This window comes from Heterocephalus glaber, unplaced genomic scaffold, assembly GCF_053883595.1.
Source record: "Heterocephalus glaber isolate CG9 unplaced genomic scaffold, H.glaber_assembly_v1.0 deba00001509, whole genome shotgun sequence".
Lineage (NCBI taxonomy): Eukaryota > Metazoa > Chordata > Mammalia > Rodentia > Bathyergidae > Heterocephalus > Heterocephalus glaber.
In genome coordinates this window covers 17,171,375-17,189,583 of record NW_028258325.1, presented here as the reverse complement: position 1 = coordinate 17,189,583, position 18,209 = coordinate 17,171,375, and the positions used below count along the sequence as shown (strand labels likewise).

At 37.0% G+C, this 18,209-nt stretch overlaps 1 protein-coding gene across 1 annotated transcript in view; it reads right to left on the bottom strand.

Moving 5' to 3' along the window:
* Positions 1–7,418: 7,418 nt before the first annotated feature.
* The window catches only part of LOC101704669 (cytosolic beta-glucosidase), a 120,114-nt gene continuing 109,323 nt past the window's right edge, over positions 7,419–18,209 (bottom strand). Inside the window, 1 exon segment of the mRNA XM_021260221.2 lies at positions 7,419–7,990. Coding sequence (XP_021115880.2) covers positions 7,788–7,990 — 203 coding nt within the window. The 3' untranslated portion in view covers positions 7,419–7,787.

Genomic DNA, 18,209 nt, shown 5'->3' with positions numbered 1-18,209 from the left:
AAAATGGATGGAGCTTGAGATCATAATGTTAAGTGAAATCAGTGAGGTGCAGAAGGTTAATTATTCCATGGTTTCTCTTATGTGAAAAACTCAAAATATAAAGAAATTAAGGAGTACAAGAGATATTAAGAATCAGGAACATAGACTTCTTGGGGATGGAAAAAGGGAGCAAGGGAAGGACAAAGAGGGAAGGGCAAGGAAGGAGAAAAGGGCATAAAATGATCAAAATATCATATATATCTACCAATTTCCCCAAAGGCAGTTATTATATATTAAAAACAATTAGATATATAAAAAGATGTGTGTATCACCTTACACTTCCCTGTTGGCAATAGTCATTATCAAAAAGATGAAAAATAGTAAGTATTAACAAGGTTGAGAGATAAGGGAACACTTGTAAACTGTTGGAAGAAATGTAAGTTTGTACAGCTATTATGAAAACAGTATAGAGGTGCCTCAAAATTTAAAAAAAGAACTAACGCATGATCCAGCAATCCCAGTACTGGGCATATGTCTAACAGAAGTGAAGGCAATACCCTAAAGAGGCATCTTCCCTTCCCTGTTCATTGCAGCCCTATTTACAATAGCCAAGACCTTGAATCAGGTAAGTGTTCATTGACAGGTAAATGAATAAAGAAAATATGATATCTCTATGCAAGGGAATATTATTCAATCTTTACAAAGAACAAAATTCTGTCACTTGGGACACAGGACATGGGAAAACATGAATTTCTGACAAAATTTTTTCATTTAAGACAACAGGGATGAGCCTAGAGAACATCATCATAAGGGGGAAAAAAACAGGCATCACAAGACAAATATCACATGATCTTGCTTACATGTGGACTCTAAACAAACTGAGCTCATAGGAGTGAAAAGTAAAATGGTGGTTACTGGGGACTGGTAGTGGGAGAGAATACTAAGGGATTGAAAAGGAGTTTGTATGTGTAGCAAATTCATACAGTAGTGATTATTGACAAGAGGAAGCAATTAATTTTTACATGTGTTAAGACTGTAATAAACATTTTTAAAATGCTGTTTTCCAGATGTGCACCTAGTGGGAGCGATATGTATACTGGGCAATTTCCACCCACTGCACTGTGTGTTGTTCCTTCACAGAGTCACTGATGGTTTACCCACCTCCATCTTCCAAAGAATCATGATCTGCTGAAGTTTGTCTTTTAAAATATTTTTCTAATAATAAAAGGAAACAGAAACTATGTGTAGAATGTAGAAACAAATTATAAAAAGAAAATAGCTATAATGCCACAACATAGGAAAAAAGGTAATATCCTAACACTAACAGTGGTTACTTTTTCTCATCTTTTATCTTTGTAGATGTAAATTATACTACGTATGTATCTGCTGTACCTCTGGACACATTATGAAGTTGTTTCCATGTCCTTTTTAAACTTTACTGTGGAATAATTTTAGATTTACAGAAGAGCTGTAAAGATTGTAGAGAATCCCGTATATTCAGCACCCAGTTCCTTATAATGGTAACATCTCAGGAATATTTATCAAAATTAAGAGGTGAACAAGTTCTGTCTGTCAAACTACACTATTTCAATTTCCCAGTTTTTCCATTTACATCCTTCCTTTTGTTCCAGGATCCAATCCAAAAGACCATGTTTCATTTAAATTCCCATGCATTTTTGAGACTTTATTATTATACTTTATCTTTTTCATATATGCAACCCCACTCAAAACAGTAGCCTTAGCACATCACCTATACTCTGTTATCTAAGAAGCTTGTATCTAATTTGATATCCCAGCTCTTTTTTTTTTTTTTTTTACCATCAAACAGTTACTTCTACTTTGTCACCATCCTGCTCAGAAACCTTCAACCCATCTCAAAAAAGCCCCACCTATGACCACATGAGGCTTTGGAGGAACACTACATATAAGCCATAAAAGCAACTAAAGATAAAAAAAGGACTTCCAGAACTGCTTCAAAAGTGCACAGAAAAGGTGAGCTGCTCCCAGCACATAGGAGGAGGCTCCCGGGCCACCTTACCACCCCTGCCAGTACAGAGGAGGTCCTTTGTACTCCAACATAACTTTTAAATTTCAACATCCAGTTCTTCATTTATAGCAAGTATATATAGACCTGAATTTTTATACATATCTTGTGTTTTCCAATCCTGCTAAATTCAAATACAAGTTCTAGGGGCTCCTGGAGATCTAATATTTTCTCTGTAGATGATTTCATCTATATATAAAGATTTTACTTCTACCTTGCCAATCCTATGCTATTTGTTTCTTTTTATTGCCAGACTATCTTGGTTTAGGCCTATGTTTCAATGTTTAATGGACAGATGAAGAGTAGGCATATCTGCCCTTGTTCCCCACCTTAAAGAGAAAGCATTGTATCTTCTCCATTCATATAAGGCGTTCTCGCTGGAAGTATGGAGTACATGACTTTAATCTGTTGAGAAGGTTCTGTTCTACTTCTAGTCTCCAGACAGCTTTTACCATGAACATCTGTAGAATTTAGTCCAATACATTTTCTCCAACTAGTGACAGGTTCATATGGCTTTTTCCTTTCCTCTGTTAAAATGATGACTTTTGTGGGTGGATCTTCCAATGCTGAACCAACACTGCCATCCCTATAACAAAACCACTTTCTACATCCTGCCAGATCTGACTTCTAAGAGTTTGTTTGGTTAAACAAATTTCTATCTATGTTCATACTTTTTTCTTCTATTATCTTTATCCAGTTTTAGGATTAGCACAATGTTGAGCTCCTAAAATGAGGGGAGAAGTGTTCCTTTTTTGTGTGTGCTTTAAATATCTGATATAATTTATCAGTTAAAATATATATGAGCCTGCTGTTGTCATATAGGTAGGTTTTCAAGCTAGGAATATACTTTCTTTAATAGGTGCTATTCAAATTTTATATTTCCTCCAGAGTCAGTTTCATTAATTTGTCTTCCAAGGTACTTCTTAGAAGTTGTCAAATTTATTTCAAAACAGATTTTTGTAATATGCTTTCTATATCCTTTTAAATTCTGTAAAATCGGTGGTAATGTCTTCCAGATCTTGATATTGTAATTTAAAAAATGTATAATTGATATTGTGTAACAGGAAGAAAAGGTCTAAAGGAGCAGGGGAAGTGGGAGAGGTAGGGGAAGGGAAAGAAGAGAAAAGAAAAAATATGAGAAAAGGAAAAAATGGAAACAAAGTCTTTGCAAATAGGGAAGGGTGGAGGGGGTGAAGGGAGGGGCAGGGAAGGTGGAAAAAAATAAGAACCAAGATACTCATGTAAAGGTACAAGATCCCAATGATGAATGTAACTGTATTTTATACCTAAAATGTACCAATAAACTTAATGGAAAAAAAAGAAACCTTTAACCCTCCCCTAAGACAAAACCCTAACTTCCAGAACCAAAGAGCATCAGAAAGCCTCACATTCTAGTCCACCTCCTCACTCTCTTCCCTAAGGATCAATGGCCTGGACACTGATCCCCAGATTCCCACTGGCTTGATGCTTTGAAATTCCATGTTTTACTTCTATTATTTTATTATATTATTATTTATTTTTCTATTTTACTCCCTTTCCCATGAAACACTCCCTGCCCACCCAGGCTAGTAGAAATCACATATACAGCTCTGACTCTCTGGGAAATTTACTGGCATGGCTTATTTTTCATCTCCCAAATAGTCCAGGAACTTCTTTGGAGAACTATCTTGTCCACGTCATTCATCTCAACATATTACACAGTTTAGTTTAACAACATCAATGGATTCAGCTGCTGGACACCGTCAACCATAGTGGTAATAAGCATGGCACCTTCTGGTTTCCAATGCACCACTTATGGAAGTTGGAACTCATCTATCCCATCTCAACAGCACACAAAAATGCAAACAAAGTGAAAATTAAAGTCTCTTCTCATAATAATAAGATAATTCAGATCCTAGGGAAAAATCACTAGCACTGAAAGCGGAGAGACAGGCAAAACAGTGAATCTCAATCTACCAGAGTAGAAAGCTAACAATGGAAACTTCTGCGGAAACCAAACAGTCCCAGAGTAGGAAACTTAAAATGTAATTGATGAATTTCTGCAGGCTTAATGTGGAAAACTTTGAGTTAAAAATAATGGCTCGTATTAATTGTGCTACGACCATGTTCTAGAAACCGCTCCAAACATGTAACATATATCAGCTCATTTAATTCTCACAACAACTTTAGGGTTGGGGAAACTGGGGCATGGGGAACATAAGTAAGTTGCTTAATGTCACTTGGCTAGTAGACATCAGAGCCTGGATGTAAATCCGGCTGGGTTGGCCCCAGAGCCAACACACTTAAGGATGACACTATTTTCCTGGTACCTGACCCCAGTAGCCATGCAGGCAACATCACAGGAGCCAGCCATTGGTCAGGTAACTGATAGAGACTGCAAGAGCCTGAAAACATTCTTCAAGAAACACCTGTCTTCGCAGTAATTGGGAATTGCTCTTCCCAACCCTAACCTTACACTTCAACCACCCCGTTGCCATCTGTCCTCCTGCTACAGTCTACAAAGTTTCATCTCTCTTCAAGCTTCCATTAGCTGTACTTATAAAGGCCACCATAAAGTGTCTCTATGTCAAAAACTCTTCTAACTTCATTCTTCAAAGATGAGTATATTCTGGCCTCTTTACTGTGCCCCTCCCAAGCACAGCCTAAAAGATTGTGATGAGGGATGACTATATGTTTGCCAGGTAAGGTTTACTGCTAGTAATTAAACAGAATTAATTCCATTAGCTTTGATTTATATTTATATTTATATATATATATATATATATATATATATCAGTAATAAGGCTTAGTACTCTTTTTTCTTTCTACCTAGCACTGAGTAATAGAATTGATGTTTGAGGATTATCATATAAATCTACTTTTTGGTCGGTCAGTGTTGGGGAATTTTTTCAATATATTACAAATGTGTTTATTATTCCTTAGTCTGTAAAAATAATTAAAAGCTACAGGCCAAACACAAATTCCCAGAACACAAAAACTTGACTGGTACTCCAGGGCCAAATACCAAGATTGCCAGCTTCTTGGTTTATGGGTTTCCTAATGAGAACTTGTACCTTTTCATTCAGTAAAGGGCTTAGGTGGACAATTCTTCATGATATTCTCAAAAGCCCTACACATCAAAAATGAAAATGGACAAAAAAAAATGAAAATGGCCTAGTGTCATATATGTTTTTAGCCTTCAAAAATGACTTGCTCAATAATAAAAAGTATATTTTTAAAAACCCAAACAATTTTCTTAGAAGTAGATACCAGGATGTAAATAATATGTGTTCATACTGTCAAAAGAAAAAAAAAGCAAGCAAGGAAGGAAGGAATACAAGTAGATCTAATCCATCATTGTGATATCCAATATCCAAGTTTCCCCTTAGATAAAACAGACATAAAACATGTGCTTTACAAGCCTCAGGTGACCTTCAAGACATCTAAGTATAGTATCTATGGATTTTAAGTATAATTAACAACTCCTCTTTTCCCATTTAAAGAATTCAAATTCTGTTTCCTTGACAGACAAAAGCCAATCAATCTGGTCCTCAAATGCTAATACAAACAATAAAAACAACATTAATTGGAATACTGAAAGGGCTGTTAGGTTTTTGAATTGTATAATTTTTTGTTTTGTCTTGTTTGTTTTCCTTCATCTTAACTTCATGACAATACTAATTTACAGGACTAATTAGGGAAATACCCTTTGTGTGATCCATCTCTAGGACAAAGAGCTGGCCTTTAAAACCCATCAGAGGAGCTACAGAGGTCCATGGCACTATGAAGGAGCTCGGATGTTTATTTCACCCGGTAGACCAAATGTGACAGATTGTTTTATTTACTGTGTCAATATTAATTTTCTGATTTAGGTAACGAAAATACAATGCTCATTTGTATTGTTGTAAAACTTGTAAAGATGCCCTGTAGGATAAGTAATACTCAAAGCAACATCCTAATTAAAAGGAAAACTCGGTTGTCTCACAAGATAAAATAAGGTGGCACAGAATTGTAAATTAGATACATGGTAAAAATGAAAAAGACAGGCTGGATAGGAGAGGAATGAAATAAGATTTGGAAATGTGCTTCTTAAATGAACACAAATTGTGAGATAATGTCTCACTGAACAATAAAAATAACAAACCAGTAGCAAAGATGTAATAGAATTTCCTGTGTATAGCACTTTAATCTTAATATAATTTTCCCCAGTGCATCCATGTTTATTGAACTACTATGACCACTTCTCACTCTGTCCACAGTTACTGAGTGTGCTCTTTGCTGTAAATAATTCCCCAATAATGAACATGAAAACAATCCAGAAATTGACCACAGTTTACAAAAGAAAAAAATGATACGGCATCTGCTCACAGAAAAACCTTGTAAGAGTGCTGAAAGTTTGTATGGTTGCCTCCTAGGAGCACAGTCAAAGTACAGAAAAGGCACCTTCCCCATTTCCACCCATGTCATCAACTTTACACCTTTGTTGCACTTTTCCTATCTTCAAAAAAAAATCAGAGAGGGCCGGGGATTTAGCTCAGTTGTTCCGGTGCCTCCCTTGCAATGGCAAGGTCCCGAGTGCGATCCCCGTACTAAAAAAAAAAACAAAAAAAAAAAGCAGAGATCTCCATGGCTCCTCAACCTGTGTTTGCTGGACAGAGAGCAGATGCCAAGGGAGTACTGTCCCAGCACTAAGATGAGGCGAGCAAAATACACACCTGTGCAGCCCTGGTCTCCCAGTTTGCAGAGTGGGCTGATGATACTTACAGCTAGCTGCAAGCCTGATTCACAGGTGGGTGTTTAGAAAACACTACCGAAATATAGAAGTGCGGCTCCAAACTCTATATGTATGAAAGGTGTGCTGGAGGGGAGAAATGGAGTCAAGGGGGAGCCCTCGGCCTACCACTGATCCCTACTGAGGAAGTGCAAGCAAATTCACGAATGCAGTCAACCCTGTGTGTATCTTAGATTTTTCAAGTCCAATGTGATGATTCCTCATTCCACTTTTGCTAACATTTGCATTGGTCATTTAATCCATGTATTTATTTCATGAGGTTCTAAAGTGCAAAATTTGAAGAAATTCCCAAGGCAGAGATCACACCCTGCTTATCACTTTGATTTTAATTTGATATAACTTTGAAATTAGAATCTGCTTTTTGCTGAACGTCAACACTCAAAATATTTTTTCTGCTATTCTAATTCTAATTCATATTTTTCAAAAGTTCATTAGGCAAAAGAAAGACACATTTTTCTCAAGCCTAGACAAAAATGCGCCAAATATATTAACAAATACATTTTATTAAATAGATGATCAATTAAATTCTTATTGAATATAATCTATAACTATATAATGTGACTTTTATCTTTTTTATATTAGATTAAATAATGAAAAAATAAGGATCATACAACAATGATTCTACTAGGTAAAAATAGCTCTATGACCAGAAGCAGGCGAATAAACAACTATCTTTATAATAATTTGTTATTGCTACAGCTGCAAATCATGACATATCTTCATAAATTTTGCATTTTTTTCTAGAAAAATTTTAAGGACTTAAATGAAATTTTCCAAATCTGATATTTTATCTGAAAAATCTTACTGATTAAAATACAAATAAAGTAGAGGCCATTTTGAAATACATTTCTAGGCATTAAATATTCAGACTTCCTAATTACCGACTAGCTGGTACAGAGACAACTTGAAGTCATAGAGAGATCATCACCAAAGAAGATTTCCTTTCTTGAAGCAGTGGGCTCCTCTCCAGGGAACATTTCCTGGGGACCTTCTCTACTGAGGTCTTTCCAGGCCATTGTTTAAGATGATCTTGGCATACTCCTTGGCTGAGGTATAAGGGACTCGAGGTCTAGCTAGGCCTTCAAAATCAACATGGAAGAGACCAAACCACTAGCTGTATCCACTGTTCCACTCAAAGTTATCCAGAAGAGAACATGCACAATATAGCTGAAGACTGACTTTATCAACATGGATAGCTGAAATTTTTTAGAAAGAAAAATTACCACCTTTGGGAAAGTTCTATGAGAACATAGACAAAACCACTGATGAGCACTCTGGACCACTTACTCTTGCTCTGCAAGGAATCTCAGTGAGAAGAGAAAAACCAGCTACCTTTTCACACATACCACAAAGCCACACACATGTAAGCATACACATATAGATGACACATGAGGTATTGTATTTGTTAATTAGATTGATTTAGCTATTCCATATTGTATACATATATCAAAATATGTTGTACAGTGGAAATATATATAAAATTCATTTATCAATTTTAAAAAATCATCTTTTCCTGTTTTCTGCTTGTATTAAGCAGGGTCTTTATTCAAGAAGTTAAGTTACATAACATTCTAATTGTGTGTTATTTATTTTTAACATTTGGTTTATTATTTATTCAATGCACATTTTTAAAAAATTTACCACTCACCAGGCACAAAGACACACACACTTTTCCCTTGTCCCTAGAAAGATATTCAGCAAAGACAGCATTCAAGTATTTCTAGTACAGCCTCCAGTAGTCCAGAAGTTCCACTTGTAAGTTGGAAGATGCGACAGTACATGCTGGAGGAAGTCTCCAAACTGAGCTTTTGTCCCCATGTCCAAACTGACATATGTCTTATAATTCTAAAAACACAACCTCCAAAATCAAAGGGTAGGTACACAGCTCTGGCCATGCCTATATATTTCCTAGACTAAGTACAAAAATGCACATATAAATGCAATATTCCATCTTATTTCATTTATGGATATCCCCAAGTTCATCCATGGATTCCCTGTTAGGATCCCAAAATATGGAGAATCCTCTAAATAGTCATACAATGATTTCAATTGGTTCAGCTTAAGAATTCATATTAGTTTCATTCATATTAGTATTCTAAGTTCAGTAAAACTCTGAAGTTATATAAATCTTTGCATTGAGCATTTTTTTTGTAAAATCAGAATAAGTAAGCCTATCTATGGGAATCATTAATATCCATTTCTTCATGCAGAAATTAAATGAAAAGGCAGAGTTGTTTATGAAGATGGTCATATTCCTAAAGAAGCCGGGTGAAAATTAACATTTATATACTAAATCAGATTTTTAATTGAACTGGGGATTTTTTCAACCAAAGTGACTCCTCTTTCTATACATTCAGCAAGGCAAGAGTCACTCTTCAAATTTTCTTTGGTGTCAGTCTGTATTTTTCAGATCTCTTAAAAATACTACACCACTGCAGATGCCAGCAGCCCCGCCGGACCATGCATGGTACCTGAATCTGAACAGCAGAGGCGCCAGGGGGAACATAAAGGCCATGGTTATGAGCCCCAGAAGATAGAGCAGAAGTGAACAACAGAAAGGGCCTCTCTGAGGCTCCTCAATGGAAATTGAGGAAAAGGAAGAAAATCTCTTCAATAAAAGCATGCTGGACCACCGTGGTTGGTAAGTTGGTGGGATCAGCACCTCCCATAGAAAGCTGGACTCACTTGGGTGGGGAGGACAGCTGGAATCTGCAATTGAACCTTGCAGAGTTTAATCCTACAGGAGGTCAGGGAACTCACCTTGGACCTTGCAGCCAGAAATCACCCTGAATCTCAGTAGACTACAGATGGCTTGCTGACACTAATCGACTTGGACCCACACACTGCGGCCCACATTGTCTACCAGGACAGCAGAGACATATCCTGAGGGAGAACTTTTGTTTTGTTTTGTTTTTATATATATTTTTTTCTTTTCTTTTCTTTTCTTTTTTTCTCTCTCTCTCCTACCTGGCTCTATATTTCTCTTCTGTTCCTGTCCCATTTTGAATTGTTTCTCTCTCTCTGTCCTCTTGACTGTCACTATTATAGTAAGATGAATACAATTTCTAGCTTCCCTATTGTTGTCAGTTTGTTCTGTACTTGCCTCTGTTCTTTCGCTGTCTTTTCCTCCTGTCTCCAACAGATTCCCACAATTTGCGTGATCTTCCCGTATCCGCTAGCCTCACCTCTAACCTTTCCCTCTCCCTCCATCTCTCTATCCCTCCCTCCCCAACCCCTCCTAAATCCTTATCCCAAATGGAAAATTTGCCATATTGAAGGGTTTACTTACTACAAACATATTTTGGGCTGGCCCCAGATTTTGATCTAGCTCGCGCGTGGTTAAAGGTGACAAATGAACTGCTATCACAAATTGTCATTTTCTAAGCTGTGTTTGATGCTGATTGTATCAATTGGGCTAAGGTGTCATGATTGATCTCATCAGTTGTCCTCCCTCATATACTGAAAACAAGATTACCTAAGAGGCATTAGAGACTCAAACCCTAAAAGCTCCAGCTATACCTGGAAGATATTTCCGAGAAGCAATCACTCCATAGGGGCTCAAAACACAAGTAATAAAGATACTCACAATAAGAAATATTGGAGTATCAGCCCAGGAATTAAAACAAACAAACAAAAAAAACAAACAGCACCAACAGCAGAATTAAAAATGAGAAGACACCTTGGCAGGACACAAACCCAGACTCTGAGCTCAACAAAGGCAAATTCTGGGGGAAACAAGGTGGAGAAATATGATAATCAACCACTTGGACACCCTGAACTGATAGCACAGGAAGTAACAAAACAGATGAATGAGGCTCTAGAAAAATTCAAAACAGAAATAATTTCCCAGATAACTACAGAGATGGTGAGCAGAGTGAAAGACATGATGAGAGACTCTAAAATAGAGATAGATAAAAAAAAAATAAATGAGCTCAGGACTGTGCTGGAAGCCATGAATGCCCAGCATAAGAAAGAAATGGAAATCATGAAGACCCAACGTAGGAAAGAAATGAAATCCATGGAACAGATTCAAACAGATATACAGGAGATTAAAAACTCCATTGAAAGTATTCACAGCAGATTGAGTGATGGTGAAGACAGAATATCAGATATAGAAGACAGGATTGTGGTTAGTGACTATGAAAACAAAGACTTCTTCAAAATAGGAAAGGACCATGAGAAATCAATCCAGAAGCTGGTAGATGATGCAAAGAAGAATAACATAAGACCAATAAGAGTCCCCCAAAAAAGAAGGAGAAAGTACAAATGACAAAAAAATCTGTTCACAGAAAAGCAGAAAACTTCCCAGACAGAGATACAGAATTTGACGTACACATCAGAGAGGCATATAGAACTCCAACTACCCATGATCAAAAAAAATCTACATCTAGACACATAATAATCAAGATCCCAGAAACCCAATAGAAGAAAAAAATCCTACAAGCAGTTAGAGAAAAGAAACAAATCAGCTACAAAGGAAAGCCCATCAGAATCACAGCAGACTTCTCAACACAAACCCTCAAGTTAAGGAGAGCCCAGAGTGAAGTATTTCGAGCCCTAAAAGAAACTTGCAAATTAGACAATTGTATCCTGCAAAATTATCTTTCAAAATTGATGGGGAAATTAGATACTTCCAAGACAAAGAACACCTGAGAAATTTCATGAACACTAAACCAGCACTCCAAACAGTTCTAAACAACATCCTAGAACAAGACAATGAAGGTCATAACTCCATGAGTCCCAAAAGAAGGAAGCCACTAGGCAAGGCAAGAAATTAAAGGAAGAGGGGGAAAAATAAAAAATAAAAGAGCCAACAAGAGTAAAACATCATGACAGGATGAGTCAATATTTATCAATTATAAACATCAATGTTAATGGCCTCAGTTCACCAATCAAAAGAAATAGAGTGGCAGAATGGATTGAGAAGCAAAATTCAACCATATACTGTATACAAGAAATACATTTAACTCAAAAAGAAATTCATAGGCTAAAAGTAAAAGGATGGAAAACAGTTCTCCATGTGACATGGAACCCAGAAAAAAGCAGGGATAGCAGTCTTATTTGCAGACAAAGTAGATTTCAAACCAAAACTAATTAAGAGAGACAAAGATGGTCACTACATCCTTGTGAAGGGAACAAACCAAGAGGAAGAGATGACAATCATAAATATATATGCACCAAATACAAATGCCCCCAAGTATAAAAAGCAAATATTTATAGATATGAAAAACCAAATAAGCACTAACACAATTGTAGTGGGGGACCTCAATACCCTACTCTCACAAATAGACAGATCATCTAGTCAAAAAATCAACAACAAAATTCTAGAACTGAACCAAGCTTTTGTACAAATGGATTTAACAGAGGTATACAGAGTGTTCCACCCCACAAAATCAGAATATACATTCTTTTCAGCTGTACATGGGTCATTCTCCAGAACAGACCACATGCTAGCTCATAGGACATGCTTAAGTAAATCCAAAAGAATTGAAGTTAACCTCTGCATATTATCAGACCATAGTGCAATAAAACTGAAGATCAATAACATAAGAAACTGCAAAACCCCTAAAAACACATGGAAATTGAATAACATACTCCTGAACAACCAATGGGTCACAGAGGAAATTAAAGAAGAAATTGGACAGTTTTTATAAATAAATGATAATGCCAACACATGATAATGCCAATACAGGAATCTGTGGGACACAATGAAAGCAGTTCTACACGGGAAATTCATAGCAGTGAATGCCCATATTAGGAAAACAGTGAGAGCTCAAATAAACAACCAGATGCTGAACCTCAAGCTCCTAGAAAAAAAAAGAACAAGACAGACCCAAACCTCATACAAGGCAGGAAAGTATAAAGATCAGAGCAAAAATCAATGCAATGGAGACTAAGAGAACGATACAAAAAATTAATGAATCAAAGAGTTGGTTTTTTGAAATAATAAATAAAATAGATAAACCCTTAGCCAACCTTATCAGAAAAACGAAAGAAAAGGCTCAAATACATGCAATTAGGAACAAAAAAGTTGAAGTCAAAACAGATGCAGCAGAAATCCAGAGGATCATCTATACCTACTTCAGGAACCTATACTCTAATAAAATGGAAAACACAGAAGACATGTATTGAAACTACTCTTTAAACTTTTCAATGAAATTGAAAGGGAAGCAATACTTCCAAATTCATTCCTGGAAGCAAGTATTACTTTGATTCCAAAACCAGGCAAAGACCCAAGCAAAAAAGAGAACTACAGGCCAATTTCCCTAATGAACACAGATGGAAAAATCCTCAACAAGATACTGGCAAACAGAATACAGAGGGTCATCAAGAAAATCATACATCTTGACCAAGTCAGATTTATCCCAGGGATGCAAGGATGGTTCAACATATATAAATCAATAAAGGTAATACGTTATATTAACAGAGCCAAGGACAAAAACCATATGATCATCTCAATAGATGCAGAAAAAGCATTTCACAAAATCCAACACCCATTCATGATAAAAACCCTACAGAAAATTGGAATAGAAGGTCTTTATCTCAATCTGATTAAGGTTATCTATGAAAAATCAACAGTCAACATCATACTAAATGGTCAAAAACAGAAAAGTTTCACGCTAAAATCAGGAACAAGACAAGGATGTCCACTATCACCACTCCTGTTCAATATAGTTCTGGAAACATTAGCCACAGCAATTAGAAAAGAGAAAGAAATAAAAGGAATAAAGATAGGAAATGCAGAAGTTAAACTGTCATTATTTGCTTATGATATGATACTCTACATAGAAGACCCCAAAAAAACTCTGTCAAAAGACTTCTAGATTTGACAGATTCAGTAGAGTAGCTGGATACAAGGTCAACACTCAAAAATCAATAGCCTTCTTGTACACAAATAACAGACTCACTGAGAGAGAAATTAGGGAAACAGTTCCTTTCACAATAGCATCCAAAAAAATGAAATATCTAGGAATCTATCTAATGAAGGAAGCAAAAGATCTCTACACTGAAAACTACAGCACTCTGAAAAAAGAGATTGAAGAGGACATAAGAAAATGGAAAGACATCCCTTGTTCCTGGGTAGGAAGAACCAATATAGTGAAAATAGCCATACTTCCAAAACTGCTATGCAGATTCAATACAATCCCGATTGAAATTCCAACAGTATATTTCACAGAACTAGAGAAAACAATTCAAAAATTCATTTGGAACCAGAAGAGACCCAGAATAGCAAAAACAATTCTAGGCAACAGAGATATGGCAGGGGGTATCACAATCCCCCACTTAAAACTATATTACAAAGCCACTGTGATAAAAACAACATGGTACTGGCAAAGAAACAGACCCAAGGATCAGTGAAATAGACTAGAAGATGCAGAAACAACTCCAGACATACTCAGCTACCTCATCTTTGACAATGGAGCCAACCATCCTCACTGGAGAAAAGATAGCCTCTTTAATAAATGGTGCTGGAAAAATTGGGTTTCAACTTACCAAAGATTAAAATTAGACCCATATCTATCACCATGCACTAAACTAAGATCGAAGTGATTTAAAGATCTAAATATTAAGACAGAAACACCAAAATTGCTGGAAGATAAGTTAGGTAGAACTCTTGAAAACATTGGCATAGGAAAAGACTTTATGAACAAAACTTCAGTAGCACAGGAACTAACACAAAGGATCAACTACTGGGATCTCATCTTATTAAAAATCTTCTGCACTGCAAGAGAAACCACCAACAGAGCTAGGAGACAACCTACAATGTGGGGAAAAATTTTACCAGCTGTTCCTCAGACAAAGGAGTACTATCTAGAATATATAAAGAACTTAAAAAAAATCAGACCACCCCCCCCAAATTTAAAGATCCAATTCAAAAATGAGCATCTGAAATGAACAGACATTTCTCAGACAAAGAAATAAAAGCAGGAAATAAACATACGAAAAAAGTCTGATCATCACTGGTCATTCGAGATGCAGATGAAAACAACACTGAGATTTCACCTCATCCCAGAAAGAATGGCTGCTATCAAGAAATCAACCAATAACAAACGTTGGTGGGGTTGTGGGGAGAAAGGAACCCTCCTCCATTGTTGGTGGGAGTGCAGACTGGTACAATCACTGTGGAAATCAGCATGGAGATACCTCAAAGAACTAGGGCTAGAGGTCCCATTTGACCCAGCTACTCCCCTGCTGGGTATCTTCCCAAAACAAAAGAATCATACCACAGCGATACATGTACACCCATGTTTAAAGCAGCACAGTTTGTAATAGTGAAAGCTTAGAAACAGCCCAAGTGCCAATCAGCTGGAAACTGGATAAAGAAAATGTGGGTTTTTTAATAAAATGGAGTACTACTCAGCCATAAAGAGCAAGAAACTAGAGACATTTATAGCTAAATGGATGCATATTGAGGCCATACTCTTAAATGAAATAAATAGGACACACGTGTAAATACCAAATAGTTTCTCTGGTGTGAGAAACTGAAAGTGTAAATAATGATTAAAATGAATAATTGATAACGTGAAATAGGAAGAAAAGGTGCAAAGGGGTAGGGGAAGTGGGAGGGGTAGGGGAAATGAAAGGAGGGAAAGGAAAAATTATGAGAAAAGGAAAAAATAGAAACAAAGTCTTTGTAAATAGGGAAGGGTGGAGGGGGTGAAGGGAGGACAGGGAATAAGGAAAAAATAAGAACCAAGACACATCATGTAAAGGTACAAGTTTCCAATGATAAATGTATGTGTATTGTATACTAAAAATGTATCAATAAAAGAATTTAAGGAAAATAAATAAAAATACTATACCCATATTCTACCATGTATGTTGGTCTACAGATGGTTTTGGTTTCTAGTTTGTTTTGTCTACCATGGGTGCTGCATAAATGAAAGGTCCCTGACAGGTTAATTGGCATGTAACCCTCCACATTTGCACACAGAGGCATGCAAAGTGCTTTTCTTATGGAGTACCTTATAAATGACCTACAGCAGGAATTACGTCAAACTGGATTGGCTCTTTTAAAATAAATGCTGTTAGAAAATGAAAACTACAGCATTCAGGCCATTAAGCTTTGTAGGAATAAAAAACATTTGCTAGATATTCCTTTTCGTGCCTGCTCTCTTTTGCATGCGTGTCTCCTCCTCTCTTTGTCAATTATAATCTGTAAAATAACACTTTTTAATAATTTCTTTTTAGAAACCCAATTTACATATCTCTAAGTATCAAAACGACCACAACCAAATACCATGATAGAAAACAATAATCTTCTTGGCTTTGTAATTAAATACATGAGAATCTGCATATTGTCTTTCTTCTTTGCAGAACCACTGCCCAATAAGAAAGCCCGCCAGCCAGTTATAAGCCAGGGAGATTTTGAAAACAGACACAGTCACACTGCTCATGTATAAAAGGACTGATTCATGTGCTAAACCAGGGGATAAAAATGAGGCCCTGCCTTCTTGGAAGAGAACAAAAAGAAAATTGTGACAGTTTCATTGTTAACTGCCAGGAGTTCAGCAGCAAGCACTAAACTGCCCAAGTGACACCAGTGATGTCTCGGCGTGCTCGCTGTAGGAACATTCAAGAGGAGAATTACCTAGTTAGAGTGGAGGAACTAGCTTGCTGGACGCTCACTGTACTACCACTTGGAAAAATGACAAAACCACACTGGAACCTGCATGCCTCTCCTCTTTCAGTCTCCTCAAGGCTGTAAAGAGACCATCATCACATTTCTCTTCACCATGATTTATGAAGTCCCAAACCTTGGCAGGGGGAAAATACTTCTGTGAGTTCTCTTTCTTTCCTTAATCAGAGTGAGAGGCAAAGTCAACAGGGATCAACAGAACTTTGGATGGGTACAGAGCACACTGGGATAAAAATGGTGCCTATTGCAGACGTGTGATGATGGACGACAAGGTTATAGAAAGGGTCTCACAGTCAGCAGGCTGGATGCAAAGATGCAAGAAGACAAACTGCCAAACCTTGCTTCAGTCTGGCTGTTCTATTTATAAGACTAATCTAGTGTTGCATCCTACATAGTCATGAACACACACACACACACACACACACACACACACAAGTCACTGGCAAGTGCTGAGTTAGCTGGTTACTAGGCAAACATCAAATCTAGATCTTGAATTGAGGTGATCTTAGACTGGAAATATCCCAAGCACCTGGCACTTTCAGTTTCTTTTTCAATGGAGGTACTTGTATTCCAAACCTGCAATTATTATTGCATATATTTTTAAATATGATCACAGCATATAATCATATACAAGCAGACAGATGTGGGAAAATGACATAAAGAAGAAATCAATAGACAACAAGAGCAAACTCACAAAGAGTTCCATTATTAGAACTGTCATATAGAGTGCACAATAACCCTGGTCACTTTGTTTAATGCATAAAGACAAACTTGAAGTGTCTTATAGGTTTAAGAACCCATAAAATTGACATAGCATATATGGAAAAGGAGCACTCTACAGGCTTGGGTTTTAATTCCAGACACACCAGTTGTGAGCTGAAAGGAGCTCTCCTTTCGCTTGTGCACAATACACTGATATCTGCTCTTCAGGCTGTTGTGTAGATTAATGGGATAACACAAACCCTAACACAGGACCCAGTCCATGCTGGGTTGCTGTTGTTTTATCTCTTGCCACCCCTTAGGGAAATGCAGAATCCAAGACAAAAATGTGTTTAGAAGGAGAGACTAGGAATGTGCATGAACAGAAGAAAGATAACTCGATGAAACAGCAAGAAGGTGGCCATCTGCAATCCAAATAGCAAGGGCTTAGGAGGAGTCAAACCAGCTGACACCTTGATCTTGGATTTCCAGCCTCCAGAATTATGAGAAAATAAATGTCTATTGTGGTTTTTTTTGGTACTGGGGATCGAACTTGGGTCCTTGTGCTTGCGCAGCAGGCGGCGAAACCACTGAGCTAAATCCCCAGCCCTAAATGTCTATTGTTTAAACCCACCAAAGGTGTGGAATTTTATTGCAGCAGCCCTAGAAATCTAATACAGGTTGAGACTCAAGAACTTCCATTTTTAACAAAACCCATGAGTGATTTTCATACCTAATCAAGGTTGAAAACTACAAGTCTAGGATATGCTGTAGCAGTCCAATACAGTTTTTAAAATAAGTTTCTAAATCCAAAGGCATTCCTCTTGAAGGTTATAAATGTTGCAGAATCTCCCTTGGCCCCTAACTGTAAAAGTCCTAGCTAGAACTGGGATAAAAGGTGCAGCCATGCGGAAGGTGGGCCATACTGTCCTTAAATGAACCACCCCTGAGAGACAGAAGATGCTGGGTGCTCAGGATACCAAAATGCCTTTTCAGCCCACTGCTCCATTGACATCTAGCTTCATTCCTATTGAACGGGGAGAAATCCTCTCAATTCATCGTATAGATGGGTTAAA